Source organism: Mytilus edulis, chromosome 2, assembly GCF_963676685.1.
Source record: "Mytilus edulis chromosome 2, xbMytEdul2.2, whole genome shotgun sequence".
Lineage (NCBI taxonomy): Eukaryota > Metazoa > Mollusca > Bivalvia > Mytilida > Mytilidae > Mytilus > Mytilus edulis.
Window position 1 is genome coordinate 95,712,103 of NC_092345.1, and position 20,021 is coordinate 95,732,123.

General features: G+C 31.0%; 1 protein-coding gene across 2 annotated transcripts; it reads left to right on the forward strand.

The window, feature by feature from the left end:
- The first annotated feature begins 10,846 nt into the window (after positions 1-10,846).
- On the forward strand, positions 10,847-17,745 carry LOC139513552 (uncharacterized). Of its 2 annotated transcripts, XM_071302176.1 has the most exons (5): positions 10,847-10,945; positions 13,533-13,824; positions 14,720-14,833; positions 15,624-15,737; positions 16,432-17,745. In XM_071302176.1, the coding sequence occupies exons 2-5, from the start codon at positions 13,560-13,562 to the stop codon at positions 17,652-17,654; spliced, it is 1,716 nt and encodes a 571-aa protein (XP_071158277.1). In that variant the 5' UTR covers positions 10,847-10,945; positions 13,533-13,559; the 3' UTR covers positions 17,655-17,745. The 2 variants fall into 2 exon arrangements, with proteins under 2 accessions (XP_071158277.1, XP_071158278.1); XM_071302177.1 differs by lacking the exon at positions 13,533-13,824.
- Positions 17,746-20,021: the final 2,276 nt, after the last annotated feature.

The following is a 20,021-nucleotide window of genomic DNA, read 5'->3' on the forward strand; positions in this document are numbered from 1 at the left end:
TGTATCCATGGTTCTGATTGGATGACAGTAAGCGTAAAATTCTCTATCTCCTTGTCTGTAACTAAGGAAGCCGACATTTTGAATTGCTGAATGTATTGACATGTAGTTTCTACAATAATAAGCCAAAAAACTCACATGTTGCACCTAAAAATCTTCTTTTTATCAAATTTTATTACATTCTGAAGCGGCACATAATCCAGAAAACGCCCGGTGTTTATGTTTGACGCCGGAAGCATACATATGACGTCACCTAGTGTAGGGACCAAAGAAGATAACATCTTTTCGCGGAATTTTCTTTAATGAACGTTTAAGACTGAAATAATGATTGAAATTCAATTATGAACTCGATTTGCATTAGAATAGAGATAACTGTATTGTATTTGAAGCTTTGCGGACGTCCATCGGTAGTTTTACTGTCGCAAATACCCGTTTACCTGTCTCCGCTCCGCGTCGCCAGGGAAACTAAATTTGCGACAGTAAAATTACCGATGGACGTCCTTAAAGCTTCAAATACAATACAGTTATCTCTTAAATCAACGTGAGATTGACAACATGTATAATTTATAAAATAAAAACAACTATTATCTAGTGTATGTAAGCCATACCTTTTAAGTGTTGTCATTTTTACCATTGCAAGTAAAGCAATATATATTTGGTAATTGTGGTTTGACAGTTAGAAAAAGAACACGCACATACGCACAAGTAAACAAAATCTCGCTCATTCAGAAGACAATTATATAATATTGAAAACCTTGGATAACTTCAAACCAATTCAGTTTGTTTTTCTAAAAATAAAAGAGTGGAATTTACACTTTGTTTTCATTAACGGAATAAAAGATAGAAATGCGCTTATAAATAACATAAAAGCAATCACAACTCCTTCAAAGCAACAAAAAACATCAACATCTTAATAATTAGAAAATGGCATTACACATCTTTTTGTGTCATTCATATTAAGGGCATACGATACAGGGGAGGTAATGACGTTTCTAACGTATATTGTTATTTTCGGGACGTCAAACTGTGACTTAGAAGGACAAATGCATTTTTCGACTGTTAGTTATCATTTAAAAGAAAACCCGGGTTTTCAGGTTCATGCGATGACTTATATAAAACTGTTAAGCACTATGTCTTTCTTATAAATAATTTTGGCCTCAAATTTCAGGTTCATCTGACGAAAGATTTTGACCACTTTTTAAACACTTAAGTGTCTATTTCATTTGAATCAATTAGTTTATGTGAAAGATTTTAACTGATTTAGTCTTTAAAAACGATCCGATTCAAGCTTAAATGTGAAAAATCTACCAAATATGCCGAAAAATGTCAATTTTCAGATGGTTTTTGTCAAAAACGAAAGTGGCCGCATCCGTGTTCATCCTCAACCTTTATATATGTTATGTATTATCATAAAATACAACTTACATTTTAATATTAAGGATGAACACGAATGCGGCCACTTTCGTTTTACACGAAAACCGTCTAAGATTTAACTATAATGCTAGAATTGTGAAGATTTCAGTAATTTAGCATGACTTGATGGTGCTAGTACCCGATATATTTGCATTGTATTGTCAAAAACAGCTCATATGTATGTAGCAGAAGCATTCTACTGTTTAATGAATAACTAAAAGTTAACATTTTAACAATTTTGTAAAACTGCTATATTTTGGGGCCAAAAAGGGGTCTTACTGGACCTACTTCTTTCCATTAAATGGAGCTAACAGAAAAGAATACTACTCTTATCGCTCAAAATTGAGGCGAAAATGTAAACAAGAAGAATAAATAAAATATGTTCTGATCCTTCCAATAATATCAAAAGTGACCCAACATCCTTCTGGGACTTACAATGTACTTAATAAATTGAAACGAGCATCAGAAAATAATAGTACAGAAATCTGGACGAGAAAACATTCTATAACATCTTTAAAAATTTAAATTCTTGTAAAGCTCAACCAAAGGACAGTTAATTTCATAAAACTATCCTTAAAAAATTAGATGAGCTAATAAATGCACTCAAAAACAATGATAATATGTCCTATAACCAACCAATAACATCAGATGAAATAATTAAAGCCTCTAAAACCTTAAAAAATGGTAAATCCAGTGCAAAGGACTTGATTTCAAATGAAATGATTAAATATGGTATACCTGTACTAGTTGACCCTTTAACTAAATTATTTAACCTTATCTTCAAAGAAGGAACATTTCCTAAGGTATGGAATGAAAATTTTAATGAAGTTTCATTTCATTAATACACAAAAAGGACAAGAAGCCGGACCCTTCAAACTACAGAGGTATTTCTATAACCTCTAATCTGGGAAAGTTGTTCAATGATTTTATATATATGAGAATTACAAAATTCATGAATGAACACAACATTATTAGTGAAAACCAAATTGGATTTAAAGAAAAATCCCGTACCTCAGATCACATCTTCACCTTATTTTATAATAGAACAAAAGAAAAATAAGAAACAGAAGGTGTTTGCTGCCTTTGTTGATCTCAGGAAAGCCTTTATTTTATTTTATATCCTTTTGGAACTTAAATTACTCTGTAAACTTTTTAATATAATTCATTCTAAGTATGACGATACTACATGTAGAATTAAATTCCAAAATGGTCTCAGTGAAGAATCTGTCTCCAACCGTGGCGTTAAACAGGGAGATGTTCTCATTCCATTATTATTCAATCTTTACATAAATAATTTGGTTAAAAGTCTCCAAGATGCTAATACAGATCCCATTGTAATTAGAGATACAACAATAAATTCCCTTTTATTTGCAGACGATATAGTTTTATTATCAAATTCTGAAAAGGGATTACAAACAGCTTTAAATGTTTTGTGTGATTTTTGTAAATGCTGGAAACTAGAAGTGAACATAAACAAATCAAAAGTCATTATATTTAACTCAAATGGAAAAACCCATAATAATTTTTTTAGATATAATAACGAATTCCTGGAAACTGTCAAATCATACTGCTACCTTGGTATGACAGGACATCTAAATCTGTGCAGCTCATTGCTTGTTGAAAAGGGTAGAAAAGCACTTTTTAAAATTAAAAAAAAACAATTGGACTGAATTCCCAATGCAAGCTATTAGAAAAATTATTTGACTCCCTAGTTGTACCTATTGCTCTATACGGTAGTGAAGTATGGGGAATAGGCAAACAACACAGGGATTCAGATCTCTTTGAACACTTGCAGTATAAATTTATTAATGAAATTGTAGGAGTACATTGTAAAGCATCAAATGCTGCATGTTTAGCTGAGCTGAATAGATTGTCTTTATATACAAGAATAGAATTTTCAACAATAAAATATTGGCTTCATATACTCGAGTCAAATAATTCACTTGCCCTAAATATTTATATCAAGCAACTGAAAAAAATAACTCTTGGATAATAAATCTAAATCCTACTGATAATAAAATATATTTAAAACCCATTCAAGAGAGAATCAACGATATAGCCTTCCAGAAGCAAGAGACTGACATCAATCAAAATAAAAAATTAAACTTTTTCATATACTATATAAACAAAATAAAAGACCCTCGTATGTTGATCTATGCAAATCCAAATGTGATACTAGTAGATCAACATTATGAAGATTGAGGTTAAGTGCTCATAATTTATCTATTGAAAGAGGGCGATATCTAAAAATACCAAAGCAGAGTAGGATATGTCTTTGCTGCAACAATGGAGACATTGAAGATGAACTACATTTTCTTTTAAATGTTCCTCTTATAACTATGTGAGAGATAACCTCATTAAAAAATTAAATAATGTCCTATTGAACAACAAATTACCTTCTTTATCACATAACTTGCTTATATCAATTATAAATAGTAATTCCCAAACAATATTAAAAATTGTTGTCAACTATTTGAATGAATGCTTGTTGGTGAGAAACTCATTATAAAGGTACTTGATTTCTGTAATAATGTATATGCTTCTCTTTTATTTTTATATATTTCTGTCATAATTATCCACTGTCACTCCTTCATTGTATATATGTTATTGTAGTTTGTCTTTAATTTGTTGCCATAACCATTTATTGTCAATGCGTTAGTGCTAATAAAGTTATCTTATCTTATCTTATCTTTCAACTGATTTATCTTAAAAATGAGTTCATGGACCCCTCTTTTTTTTAAATGACATTTGGTCTGATAACGTATGAATAAAATGTGTATCAATTTACATAAAAAAGTCAATAATGCATATATTTTTTTAATTTGATAAATATACAGCAAACAATTACGTTTTTTTTTTACATTCATGAACATGTGATAAATATGAGTAATTTGTAAAAATAAAATGCAGAAATTTGTAAAACATTTATATAAAGCAGAATTTACAAATAATTTAACAAAAATAACACATTGTTATTATCATTTAAAACAAAAAAGTTATTTATTTCTGTCGAAAGGAAAAATACGTCCACAAATTTTTGAGCAAATATATAATTTCGACATATAAAAAGTAGCACATGAAAGTATATTTTGTATAACGTATTTGATTTGAAACATATCCTCTATGCAAATTTTCATCAAAATTTAATTATAGAATAAAACTGTATCGTCTGCTCTTAATAAAATGTGTGCTGTGCTTTGTGATATACTCTAAAGGAGAAACTGGTGTTGTTTTAATTTGGTTTACGTACCTTTCCACACATATTCTCTTATAACGCATATTTTCAAAATTCATAACGAATCTTAAATGAATTTCCCTTTTACCTTTTCCTTTTATAATTTATAAATTTTTAGAGTTGTGCTTGACCATGTTGATTCATGAACAGTTACTGTATTTATGTTTTCGTTTAATGGAAGGTGTGCTTAAACCAGTGTCACTAGAACTGTGAAAAGTTTTTGCATTTGAAGACACTTCGTATGAGTTTATGTGTATTTTATTTAGTAAGTGCTGTTATCTTCTGCTGCCATGAAACCAATCATAAATTTCTATTATATGTTAACTGTTGGGTCACTAAAACATCTCAAATAAGGTAAGAAATTGCCATCAAAATAGTCATACACTATCTATAGTTAACACGAAACAAGATTAACATATAAAAAAATCGTTCTCAATAATGCTTAAAACATTTGGTGTCATAAATGTTGGCATATCAGTTTTTTACTGTAAAGATGACATTTTATTGATGTTGTCTTGAAAATATGTTATATTTCATGGCTTTATCGGTGTCAAATTCTTCTTTCTTTATTTTTATTTGTATATGGTGTACGAAGATGAAAGAAATTTAATCATTTTCGTATCCTTCATGTCTATTCTCACTACATTGAAGTTGTGTACAAAACGTCACGAGATTTCCCTTGATGATTACAAAAGAAGAAACATACTTGCTGTTAATGCATGTATTGGGATTGAAAAAATTGCACAACATGATTACTGAACAGTTACGTATATAATAAATTAAAGACATGTCGGGATAAAACATAAACCTGACAACAACAAAACACACAACGTAAGACACATAAATGAGTTTATTAGTCTCTTTCCTGATAGATCTCATAGTCATATGTTTCTTTACACCATTATTTTGTCACATATCAAGATTATATAGTGAATTTATATTATATGAGCAAAGATTTATATCATCAAAATTCAACTGTACTTACTAATTCTCACTTCAATATCTTACATTTGTAAACAATTAAGTACACTAACTTTAAAATTTTGAAATGCTAAGGCTTTTCTTCCTCAGGAATAGATAACCTTAGCTGTATTTGGAAACGCCTTTTAGGAATGTTTGTTCCTCAAGGCTCAAAGATCTTCAACTTCGTACTTTTTTATTTTTGCGTCACTGATGAGTCTTTAGTAGACGAAACGCGCGTCTGGCGTATCAAATTATAATCTTGGTACCTTTGATAAGTATTAGGTCAGGTGCGAACAAATGCAGCGGATTTAAACGTTTGAATAAGTATCAATCTCCACCCTTACCTGAAATAATAGTCTAACATCACAACATAGAAAGATTACACTATAAAATATCAATTGAAATTGCTCAACTCAATCAAAAGATATATTAACACAAACAAGTGAATATACACTAAACGAAATAATTTTTATCTATGACACAATGTAAATTGTATTGCTATAAAATCAGTTTTCAACTTATAGTTTTTAACTAACTTTATTCTAATGGTTTTCTCATTGTTAAATGTTAAATAGTTACTAATACCCACTTCTTGTGAACTCTAGTGGATAGTTGTCCCATTGGCAATCATAGCACATCTCCTTATTCTAATAATAACTGCCTACTTTCTTACATCTGCATCATTTGGTCTAGAGGATTATTTTCTTATTAACAAAAATCACTCAGTTTATTTCTACACCGAGTTCTAAAATTGCGAAATCTTCATTTGGAATAGCCTTTGGGATCACTTTTATTTAATGTTCTTCAACTTCTTATTTGGTTGGCCTTTCATGTGATTTAAGGGTCACTAATTAGTCTCATGAAGAAGAAACACGCGTCTGTCGCACCAAATTATAATCCAATTTCCTTCAATGATTTTATCAACAACTGGCTCTATACCATTGCTTCTTGGTGTGTTATTCCCGAGGGTATAACTATCCCAAAAGTCAGCGTATTTGTGAAAGTGAAAATATAAAGTATATGTGAATTTACCGTTCATATAATATTTTAACATTTAAAAAACCAGGATGTCTCTACCATCAGGTATAGATTCATTAACAATTTATTTGACTTAGATTTAGAAATTTTCGATTTTTATTGTCTTCAACTTCGTATACGTATATGATTGTCCCATTTCAACTGTTTTGATTCCGGGATCTCTGATGAGTCTCATGTTGATGTCCGTCGTACAAATTATGAGCCAGGTAACTTCTATGAGTTTTTATTGGCAATCATATCCCAGTCGGTAAACGAATGGTAAATTTAAGTTTACCCTTGTCCTTCTGTAAGTTTACCCAAGTGTCGTCCCGAATTTTTTTTCCATTCTATATCCTTGGTGTGGCTTAACCAAATGTTGTCTTATACGAAATTCTTTTACCACTTTGTTAAGTTAAAATTTGGGTGGCATCACATTCATCGTTTTTGAGTTATGTCTCTTTATGAAGAAACAAAGTTGTGAATATTTACGAACTCTAACTTTGATACGCTTCAGGCAAATGTTTTAAAACTACAGACAAAATACTTATTATCACCACACACAGATCAAAATTGCTCTTCGATGGTGACACTTTCATCGTTCTCGATTTTCCTCTTTTAATTTTTGTTTAACGAACAATGAGAGTACTCACACCAAATCATCTGAAATAACAATATACAGGAAAAAATAGCATGTAGTTTGTTTCAAATAAAACAAAATTTCAATTGGTTTGAATTAGTACATTAGTAATTCTTGCATATTAGAAGCAAGGGCATCTGTGTCCCTTGGAAACATTTTTCTTTTTTTCGTATTAATTCAGGTTTGAAACTCTTATTTTATCACATACCGAGCAGATGCTGCTGACCTTTCCGGAGCACTAGAGTTAGTGGGTTGTGTGTTGCTATATCTTTAGATTTTTTTTATGTTGTATTGTGTGTACTACTGTTGGTTTGTTTGTTTTTTTAGGGGTTTGTTTTTAGGCATGGCGTTGTCAGTTTATTTTCACTATATGTGTTTGAATGTCTCTATAGAATCTTTTGCTACTCTTTTATCCTTGAAAAAAACAAACAACAATAAAATGATATCGATGAGGAAATCAGTATCAACGGCTAAAATATATTTATGATAATTGCTTTTTAATCCCAATGTTTATTCCTAGTTATGAAAGCCATGCTGGTTCATTTAATTAATTTGATGTTGCTTGAGGTAATGTGTTTTTGCGCTTGGCTTTGAAGTTTCAGCGTAGAAAAGTCAACAGACGGCTAATGATAAGGTATGTGGGGTTACGAGTACCTGTTACTGGCCCGTCTGGTAGGCTGAACTAGATATTTTTTAATTGTTTGTATATATATCTTATACAATTTACTTTTTTTTCGTTTGGGTTTTTTTTCTCTGAGTTTTCTATAATTTTATGTTCTTTATATTGTTTCATTGTTCTTTTGATGGTTTTTTTTTTTTGTACAATTGGGCTTTTTTTAAGGGGGAGGGTGATAAATCAGCCATGAACCATACGTTACTGATCTCGATCGGTTTGAACTGTTATTGACATATATCTCTCTGTGCGTGGGGTATATTTTATCACTAGATGACATTTGTCTAGTTTTAAACTATTGTCATAATGCGTTCATTTTCATAACTGCTAACAATCCATCAAATCATAATATTTTATCAAATTCTATGAAACAAAAGAGCATTCCGCTTAAAAGTATTTCACAATAAAACAATTATTACATTACTTTTTTTAAGTTTTTTTGTCGAAATAACTATTTCGCTTTAGTATCTTACATTTTTACCCGGAATGCGCATTTAGGTCAAAATAGAAAAACAACTAACGCACAGACGACAATCTTTACCTTTGACTTAGCCTCCAAATGATGACTAATCTATGTGATTATAATTGTTATCATACCACACTCATACCCTGTCGATGTTATGTGGTCTGCCTGTTATATCTCTTTATTTTTTATTGATTAAGATTATCCATGGTTTAGAGATGCACTAGATTATGTTATAATGTTATGTTATTCTGGTATAGAGGTGCACTCGATTATGTTATAATGGTATATTATTTATTACTAGTAATGTATTCAAGAAAGATGTTCTTTTTCATTCGTTGTAATATAAAAGTATATAATTATTATTATACGTGTACTTCTTTTTCTGGTAATACAGTGGACTTGTTCAGCCTCCTGCTTCCCGGATAGTAGGTTTAAATGTAAACGGGAATCAACAGTTTGCATCCTGGGCAACTGAAAAAATTGTAAACAGGACATTTTTTAATAAACAAGTATCTATTTAAAACATATTAATACTGATTAACACTTTTAACAAATTTAATGTTTAGACCATTTTAAAAGTATGTATTTTAATACATTGACTTATTCACTTCGGGAAATCCATAATCGTAACATAGAGCCATGTAATTTATTCATTGTAAATAAGTAAATTAATCGGGAGGTGGAGCCGAAACATGACAGGATAAATAGTCAATATTTAGGGTAATGATATAATTTGAAATCATCACGAAACCAGACAACGATAATTTACTTGTATACACCAGCTATTTTTACTGAAAATTAGCCCAGCAACAATCATTGTAACATTGGAGGAATATTGATAAAGTGACGCATAATTTAACATTTCAAATTTTTGGAAGATTAATCTGAAAACCAATTAGAATCTAGAGTAAAATATTCTTCCATGATGTCATAAAATTATATTATAAACAGTTTAGAAAATTTCTTTTAAAATGCTATTTTGTAAAAAAAACAAATGAAAACATTTAAAATATTATATCAGCAACATATATTCAAAGAATGTACAGTGTAAGTGTTTTTTGATGGTATTTAAAGTTATATATGACGGTTGAAAATATAATCCCGTCTTTTTTCCACAAATGTGACTATCAGAATTAGAATTAACATTTGGTTTCTATTTACATGAGCATTTAAACAGGTGCCCTTTATGTAGCATGATCTTCACCTTCGGATTACCTGCAATCACCCTTTGTTTTTATGTGGGTTTGTTTTGCTCAGTCTTTAGTTTTATTTGTTGTGTTTTGTAAAAAGGAAAATAGCAAAAAAACTGAACCCCTAGAAAATTCAAAACGGAAATTCCCTAATCAAATGGCAAATTCAAAAGCATAAAAAACATCACACGAATACACAACAACTGATATATTCCTGGCTTGGTACAGGCATTTTCTTAAGTAGAAAATTGTGGTTAATACCTTGTTTTATAGCTAGCTAAACCTCTTGCTTGTATGAAAGTCACATAAAACTTTCTCCACATTAACAACGATGTGTGAACAACACAGACATAATAGACAAAAATGTCAAAAGTAGGGGCACAGCAGTCAACGTTTTTTTTTTTTTTATCTAAATCATTATAAAAACAAATAAATGTGTACCGAAAATTTACACAATAACACTTTGCCAAGATGTACAGAGCCATGTTATATGTAACAAGAAACACAAAAAGGTATTTAGACGAAACATGTCAGCAAAATTGAAAGACAAGAATACAAAAACTATCATAGAACAATAACACAAATACGGGATGTTTAAAATCAGAGCGATGTCAACTGTTGTTTCTTTTTTGGTCTTTTCATTTTTTCGCCATCGCATCGTCAGTTTTTTTTTCGATTTGTGAGTTTGAATATCGTTTTCCTCTTGTGCCATGGTAAAATGTTTGTTTACATATATGTTTGTTTTGAAAGTGATTAAGAAAAACATAATGTTGACTGCTGTTCCCCTATTTTTGACATGTTTGCCTATTATGCCTGTTTGTTTTATTCACACATCTTTGTCAATATAATGGAATTTAATACGACTGTTATACAAGTTTAGCTAGGTATAATTTAAGTCATCATAGATACCAGGATTGAAATTTTGTATTTGCGCCTTACGCACATTTCGTCTACAAAAGACTCATAAGTGACGCTCGATTAAAAAAAAGTTAAAAGGCAACAAATATTTCGATATTAAAGAGCATTAAGAACTTAAAATACCTAAACGAATTTTATAATAAAATGCCTGTACCAAGTCAGGGATATGAAGTTGTAAAGGAAAGTCATCGTTGTCTTTAACACTTGTTTCTTAGCCATGAAGAAAACATATGCTCTTCAGGGTATTGTACCTCACGAACATTGTTTTTGTAAATGTCAGCTAAAATCAATATTAGAATTTTCATAAAGAGTTTTATAATGAAATGAAATAATTGCTTGATAAACAGTGGTGAACTGACAGTTAAAGTTTGCTTCTGTGTTCATGATGAATAGACAGGCGTTTGTAAGGTATTGTCTATGGATATAATCAAGTACTGTAAGTACGACGGCAAATTTACAATATCTAAAATTTGATGGTAAATGTATGCTCTGTTAATCTATTTATTTTTGTGGGCTTATATCTTACTTTATTTATTGTGTATTTTTTAAGGGATGTATCGAATACTGTAATAATCGAGTATTACTCTGAACATGTTCGAAATGCATAAATTAAAAAATTGATAATGTCATTAGATATTTTTTGTGGGTTCTTAACCGCATCTCCAATTATTAACTGTTGTAAATAAAAACAGTTGTAAATGATATATGTTAAAACAGGACTATTAAATCAGATTGTAACAACTAACAAAAACGCAATGTACCGAATTAAGAGTACGCGTAGCTACTGGAAAATACTTAAAAGCCAATTACAACTTATTAATTAATGATGTTTTCTTTATTAAAATATCAGTCAGTTTGCATCCAATAGATTTAATGTAAAGACGTCATAAACAATACGACAACTTTCACCTTATGCAATGCCACAATATAAACATCGGCATGATTAAGAATCGTTAGTGATATTAAAGTGTTTAACAAAACATTTTCAGTCCTGTTTTAATTCATCATTTTCATATCAATATTAATACCGATAAAACAGTATTAAGATATGTTATTACATATTTGTGATTAATTAAACGACTAGGTCTATACAAAGAACCAGTAAGTTAAAATTGGTCGGATATAAACAACATCACCGTGAAAGTTATAATGTGACATCAAAAGGTTTAAAACAAGTTTTTGCAGAAAGATCGCCACGTCTTAACAATAAACTAACAAAAGGGAACGTCTGAGAAATGACAACGACGTGGCATCGAACTGAACTGAATTAAGTTTTCTTTGAATCTGAGCAGGACTGGTTATTTGGATGTGAAGACGTTTCAGTAAGGGTTCAAAGTAAATTTTCTCAGTGTTTGTTGCAATAAAAGGGTCAACATCTGTAACAAAAAACATAATTGGTAATCGAATAACGAGTATACATAAAATTCAAACAAAATTATCAATATTTGTTCAACTAGAGTGTTAGTCGGCACTACAGATTGCTGTCGAAAACAAAACTTTAGTTTTTTCTTTGTACAATTTATCAGTTGTACTTTTTGCCAATAATAAACATATACAACTGAACATTTATTTTTGAATTGAAAAATGTTATAAGTGTTCTATTTACTATAACAAAAGATACTTGTTTTTCGGATACAAAATCTTTTATGGTGAATGATGCAAATTTGATCTACCTGCAAATAAAACTATATATTCTTAAGTGCCAATAGTTTTGAAAAAAATTAAATTAAAAAATAAAAAATAGATATCATTTACAAGAGTTGCGATTCATTTCAGTGATTGGGCAGTAAATTTCCAAATTTGATTGTGTGTACAATTAAGTGGAACTAGAATTTTCATATGATATATTGTCTATTAAATGCGAAAATACTATATAATTCCTCTATGCAAATAAAAAAAAAAGAACACAACTTAATTATAAAACATATTTTTTTATTACTTTTATATTCTTACAGTTATTTGGTTTTGTTTCATTAAACTAAACAAGAATGTGTCCCTAGTACACGGAGGCCCCATCCGCACTATCATTTTCTATGTTCAGTTGACAGTAAAAAAAAAGGGTAAAATCTCTTATTTGGCATAAAATTATATAGATTATGTCATAGAGAACAAGTGTACTAAGCTTCAAGTTGATTGAACTTCAACTTCATCAAAAACTACCTCGACCAAAAACTTTAACATGAACGAATGGGGCATAAAAAGTCAACAGCCATACTTAACAACTAAAACAACACAACATTTGTTTCATGACCAATGAATTTGAAATATTAGATAATTATGTTTGATAATGCTAAGCTTATAATTGGATAGTATCGTCCTTCCATACGCCTATATCACCCTGCTCAGTCGCTACATAATTCTCTTATCCCGGCTTTTAGACGAGAGCAGGCATTATCAGAGACGTCACAATGTGCAAGGAGACATTCTCAAGCTTTCTTCCGAGAAGCGTAAAACTTTCGTAGGGAGTGGGAAACGCGAGTAATGGAACGATTAACAGATAATCGGGTTTTCTTCGTATATATATCGTAAAACATCCGCCGTCCTAAACAATGTGAAGTTTTGGCTAGTTCGTTACGCTCACTAAACACATGTTTATCCTACGAGTCCATGGTAACTAATATTAGATCGGTAAATTGTTAATGGTCTCTAGTTTAAGCAGTATTGAAAGAAAAAGAAAAATAAGTACAATGTACTCGTTAATATGAACAATACAGTAACCAGCAACACAATATTCGAATTTTAAATGTCACAGTTAAACACGCCTAATGTTTTATATGATTAAATATCGATACACCCTCAGCATCAATAAGTATGTTTTATTATATGAGCATATCAAATCAGACATTTGATTTATATACACACTTTCTCCACATTCTGAAAGAAAACTGCTCACATAAATGCGTCCTATTTTTTTTTGTAATAAAAAAAAATATGAAGTATATTTACAATAAAATTGAGAATGGAAATGGGAAATGTGTCAAAGAAACAACAACCAAACCATAAATACTTTTTTTTTATTTCAGAATTCCTTCCCATGCCTTTCTTATACAATGGCGTCACACGATTACGAGGAACCGTCTCCGACTCACAATGATTTGCACGAGTATTTAGAGATTGTTGAGTGGGGTAACAGAAATTCACGTACCCCTCAAATATCAACGAGGATGTATGGCAATTCGACTTCTCCTGAAAAGAAGAATAAATCACAGAAATTGTTCCTCTGTTTTATGCTTGGTTGTGTTACCTCGGCAATACTGATAGTCCCTCTTATAATAGTATTTCGACAGTCTACAACATTAACTGAAAAGGAAAATGGTACACAAATGTTAATATCTTATATTTATGATTATCAACACTACCAATCAACATATTTTCATAAATAATTTTTTTCACACAAATGTGTCTGCCTGCTTTGTTGAATATCAAAACCTTTGTTTTGGTGGGATTTACACTTAAACACCAATCTTTATAATATTTTACCAGTATGTCTAGTCTTGTTTGCAATCCTATAGCAGATGTTGATAAAAGGACCAAATCATATGCATATAATAAGCAATTAACAGGTTTCTCATTAAGCATAACAGAGTTTTCACTTTCTTGTAAATATTCTGGCAAGTCATTTATAAATAGCTTGAATAGAGTGGAACTAAAATGGTCTCCTTGTTTAACTTCAAGTTTTATCTGGAAAAAATCTGTTACTCTGGATCGCATCTTAACACAAGATTAACTTGATTCATGCATGTGTTTAATAATAATATAAAATGAAGTACCCAAACCCGCCGATAGAAATTTCAACTTAATACCAGTATGAATGACTGTGTCGAAGGCTTTCTAAATATCCAGAAAGCAGGTATAAACCTTTCCATCCTTTGAATTACAATATTTATTAAAAATAGCCTTTATAATAAACATGTGATCTGAAGGTCTAGATTTTTTTGTAAAACCTAATTGACATTCATGAATTAAGTTTTGTTTCAATACAAAATCATCAAACCTACTATTTATTACACTATTAAATACTTTTCCAATGACACTGGTCACTGTGATTCCTCTATAATTGTTAGGATTTGTAATGTCACTATATATGAATATGTATGTGCATACACTGCGAAAAAAGTCTATATCAAACACGAAACATGCACATTGAAAATTAAAAAAAAACATAATCATAATATATGTTTGTACCTTTAAATCACTTTTTCTTTTACAGATAAATGTATGACAGAAACACCCTGCACCAACAACGGACATTGCGTGACGTACAACAACACCGTATTGTGTATTTGTCCAGCAGGATATATTGGAAATCAATGTGAAATTAAAGGTAACTTAATAAAACGATAGACAACAAGTATCATGTAAATATGCAAACACATGCAAATGCATCTTTGCGTATTTTTTAAATTGGACAAGCAAACCGAAAATCTCAGTACATGTTAAAAGATAGGGAGGCGAAGAATACAAAAGGGACATTTAAAGTAATATGTCAAAAATAAGCGGAGAAATTAATATTAAATTATTAAGAAACTAAGGTTTTAACTACCTCTGTCAAAGTTGTCACTAGAGATATTTTTGCTTTTTAGTGTTCTGTTTAGTCATATAGCTCTTCCACTGTAATGGATTCTATACAACATTTGCTTTCACATATATATATCTATAAGTGTCCCTGATGATGGTAAATTCAGAAAAGCACTTCAGACGCATGCAGTTCATGCTGTATTGATTTCAGTTTTTGAATGAAGAATTTTTAAAAATCCTACCTCCTTTAAACAAAAAAATGATAATATTTTTTTATGTAATTTGCACATCAAATATTTGACTGTGTCCATGTTTGTATAATTAGGAGAATTGGCGAAACTTAGTCGTTCCAATTTCAATTTTTGTTTGGAAATTCGTCGTTGTCTTATAAAAGTCGATCTATGTAATGTTAATATCATGGCAATATTCAAGTTTGTTATGTCTTATAATGAATTTATGTTCTTTACAAGATCCAAATTTTCTGGCTAAAAAGGATACGATTACTTCATTTGTTTTAAAGCATATGAATGTAATTATGTGATATTTACATTTTACATTCTCAATCATTTATAAGATGTATTCTTCCATCATTGTAGACCTATGTATAATATCTGGTAATTGTCATAATGGGGGTACGTGTATAACTACAAGACACTCATCTTACTGTATATGTGCTGAGGGATTTCTAGGAAAGAATTGCAAATATAGAGGTATGTTAGGTAGTATTGGGAATAGTAAAGTGTTCAAATATGTTTGTAGACGAAACGTACGTCTGGGATCTGACGCAAATAGAAAATTTTATTCCAAGTATATCTGACGAAATTATATTAGATAAGACAAAAAAAGCAATATGTTAGACAAGGTCACAAAAGATAACAAGAGTTACTACTATAGCATACTAGTTTTACAACACACAGAACTGGAACATACTTTTAAAAAACGCATACATGTAATCACCCTATAACGTTAAAAGCTGTACTTCAAATAAGTAAATACCTAATCAAGCAAATTCAATTATATATCATATTATTATTTTGTTTGTGCTAACAGAAGAAAATTCATTTAACTAAGGTGTGATTGATATACACTATCTCGGCTTAAGGCAGGGAAAATATAGGGGGAAAACCTTTTCGTTCTTAATTTAATGTCTTGCATACATAATATTTCTTTTCACGCGTTCTTTTCGTGATCTTGTTTGATTCTAGCGTCATACTTTCAAATGGTTTTTATTTTCAAAATAGAGGGACGCACAAATTGCTGTTCTAAATTCAAATTTTTGTTTTATGAATACAGATAAAAACAAATGAAAATAAATATGGTATGTGCATACTTGGTGCTGTACATCATAATGCTATGTATAGTCTTATACTAATGGAATTCTAACGATATAATCTATTTTTGCAGGTTTACAGGGGTACCAGTTTTTCGTCGCTTTCAATCCAAAGTACAGAAATATTACTCTTCATATGTCGTCTGCGAAAAGTGGACGTTGTGACCTTAGCTTACCGTCGGTAAAACGGTATAAAACAGTAGCATTAAGAGGAAATTATACATCATTTGATTTATCAAAGTATGACAATCTTGGTATTGGGAAAATAAGCGGTGATGCACATATACGAGTTGTGTGTGAAGTATTTATTTACCTATTCTATTTTCTAACAGACGAATATGGTGCAATCTGGAAGTCATTCCATGGTATTCCATCGAAAGGATTGTCAAATGAATATGTGATTCCACAGTTTAAACCTCATCAAAAGTTTGACGCACTTAGCGTCGTTGCCTTTGAAGAAAATACGACAGTGACGGTTAATTTTAAGACGGCGAGATGGGTGTTGAGTAATATAACATTCAATGAAAGCATGTTTGACGACAATAAATTGACATTTAATGCAGCTCAATATGAATATAGTTATATAAGCTGTGAACAATGTCACCTCACAGGAACATTTGTGAACGGCACTAGACCATTTGCATTGTTTTTCAAAACGTACATTCCAGAGGTCATTCCTGTGCTACCTTTAGACGATTTCAGTAAAGTATTTATTGTGCCGCAGTTGTCAAGTCTAATTAAAACCCAAGGACTCAGAATATTCTCTAAGTACAAGACAAAGATAGAGTTTAAAGACACTAATGATACAATATCCACTTCAATACTGGATGTGAACAATTACCTGACAACTAATCACAAACATACAACGGTTGTATCGTCACAAGAAGAGATTATTCTGTTTATGAAGGCGTATAGTCCCCACACAGGAACAATTGACAATGTTGTACCTGGTGTAAATCAGTATCTACCATACTACGAGTTTGTTGTTCCAGGAAATACAAATGAAAATTTTGCCACTTTCATACTTCCGTCGGGAGAGGTCCCTGGTATTCGTTTAAACAACCGTCAGTTCGAACTTTCACAATCTAGTATAATAAATGTTCGCGTATTTGATACAGTATACTCTATTTTCTCAATATCGATCAAAGAAGGATGGCATATTGCTAAACATGAAAACTATGTGAAGTTTGGACTTTTGATCCAAGGAATTTCGAATTATCAGGATCAAAGACATTCTAGTCCTTATCTGTATTTTGCTGGAAGAAATTTAACAGTTGCCACTAACAGAAATAATTGAGATACCGAAGAAAAGTTTCGTTGTAAATACAATAATACTTTTATAATTTTGTTCCTCTTTTCTTTCAAACAATTAAAATCTATAAACCTCACGCCAATGTTGTTTCTTCTTCTTTTGTTGTTCTGGGATTATTTCAAATAACTATTTGTTAACATTTTTAAATGGAATATAAGTTTTTCGTTGTGTACTCATTACACCTATCGTTTTTATTATGTTTGTCACTAGTATTGTCGAAACAGGGGTGTATTGCTTTTCAAACAGGAAATAAAATCTATCCCGAGATAGGGTTTGAACGTAATTCGAAACGTGTGGAATTGTCAATGATAAAGTAAAGCTACTATAAGACAAATCGTATTTCTGGGGATGCTCATACGTTTGTTTGAAAAGGGAATACTAAAAATGGAGAAAGGAAATGGGGAATGTGTCAAAGCGACAACAACCCGACCATAGAGCAGACAAGAGCCGAAGGCCACCAATTTGAATACATGTAATACTGGAAATGTTTATTATCTGTGGTATACAAAAAAAGCTCAGAAAGAAGTACAGATAATGTCGTTTATTGATATCATGCTGTAATTACTACCACGAAGTTAACATAATAACATTTCAAAAACGTGTCATGTGTCACGCTTACGATTGTGGTAATAACCCGTAATTTACTTCAATTATTTCAGGATAACAATGAATATTCTCCAACAATTTTTTGTTATGCAAGCAGTACATTTTGTACATTTATAATGTTCATTGTCCTCTATAAAATTGATGAAAATATTTTAATTGATACCAAACTAAACTGACTAAAGAGAGGGACGAAAGATACAAGAGCGACAGTCAAACTCATAAATCGAAAATAAACTGACAACGCCATGGTTAAAAATGAAAAAGACAAACAGACAAACAATACTATACATGACACAACATAGAAAACAAAAGAATAAGCAACACAAAACTAGGGTTGATCTCAGGTTCTCCGGAAGGGTAATCAGATCCTGTGGTATCCGTCGTGTTGTTCATGTTATAACAAATCCGGTGAATAGTCTAATACGGTATTTCACATTCATGAAAGGGAAAGGGATTGTAGTTACGACGTAAGGAACATATCCTATATCATATGTGAAACGGTTATTCCATGACTGTCAACCAACTCGTGATGGAGTCCGTAAAATGTATGAAGGGATGATTTCAACTTCACCATTTGGAACTCTTGGTTTAATAGCTGCCTTGTGAGCAGCAATCCCCTATCAAGAAAATCATGATAGTAAATGCAAGCCCGGGAATATCGTATCAATTGGGGGATATATACCCCGTATGCGTGTGCTCCTGGAATGTTGCCACTTAGAAATGGAAAGTTCACAATTGGAAAGCTGAAATCATCTCTTTTGTAAAATTTTGATTTCAACCGTCCCTCATTGTCAATTTCTTGATGTTAATTTGCCGGTCAAAAAGTCATCTTAAAATTGTATGGCTATACTAAGAATATACTATTTAGCTCAAATTTCTATAAATTTTATAGCAATTCGAAAACTCCATTTACAAGATACAAAAGCAAAACATAAGAATTAAAAACTAATAAAAGTAACTGATGATTAACCCGACTCGAACTGACTGAAAACTTGAATCACAAAAAAAGCAAGTGCAGTAAAAATACGTTAGGAAAATCATTTACAAACTCAAGTTAGTATTGAATTTACTCTCATCAGCCAGTAACTAGGGTATCGTCAACTTGGTAGTCATGGTTTTAATTTCATGGGCTCAATAGTAGTTATGGTACAATCGGCTCAGTAGTCAGGGTATCATCAGCTCCGTAGTACGTACTTACATGATTTATAATACTCATTCCTTTCTTACATTTTATGTAGACATCTTCAGAAGGTATTTCAATTTTGGGGGTTCCATCTAAAAGCGTGAGTAACTTTACATTTCAAGGAGTTAAAACAAGATCCTGCAAAGCGTTTTGTGTTTGTGTTAACCAACAGAGTAGCAAATATTTTAGCTTTTGATGTAAATACAAGACGAAAGTTCTAAAAAAAAATGTAAAATTCTTTCACATTTTAGGGTTTACAGAGAGTCATTAGGTAACAGTAATGTCACCAACTCCTTGCAGATTCTGGATTTTAGATATACCAACTGGGACTTCTTTGAGAATGTTAAATATGAAGATTTTTTCACTGACAAAATTTAGGTATGTTTGGAAACAGAGATTATCCATATGATGTATGTCATCTAATTGTTACAAATTCTATCCCTTTAATAGCAGACTCATTACTGTACTGGAATGAACTAAGGTGTTAGCCAAGTTAGGTAAAGATGCGTCTAACTTTCATTTCATTGATAAACACTTACATAGTTGCTATTTTCTTTCTCCTA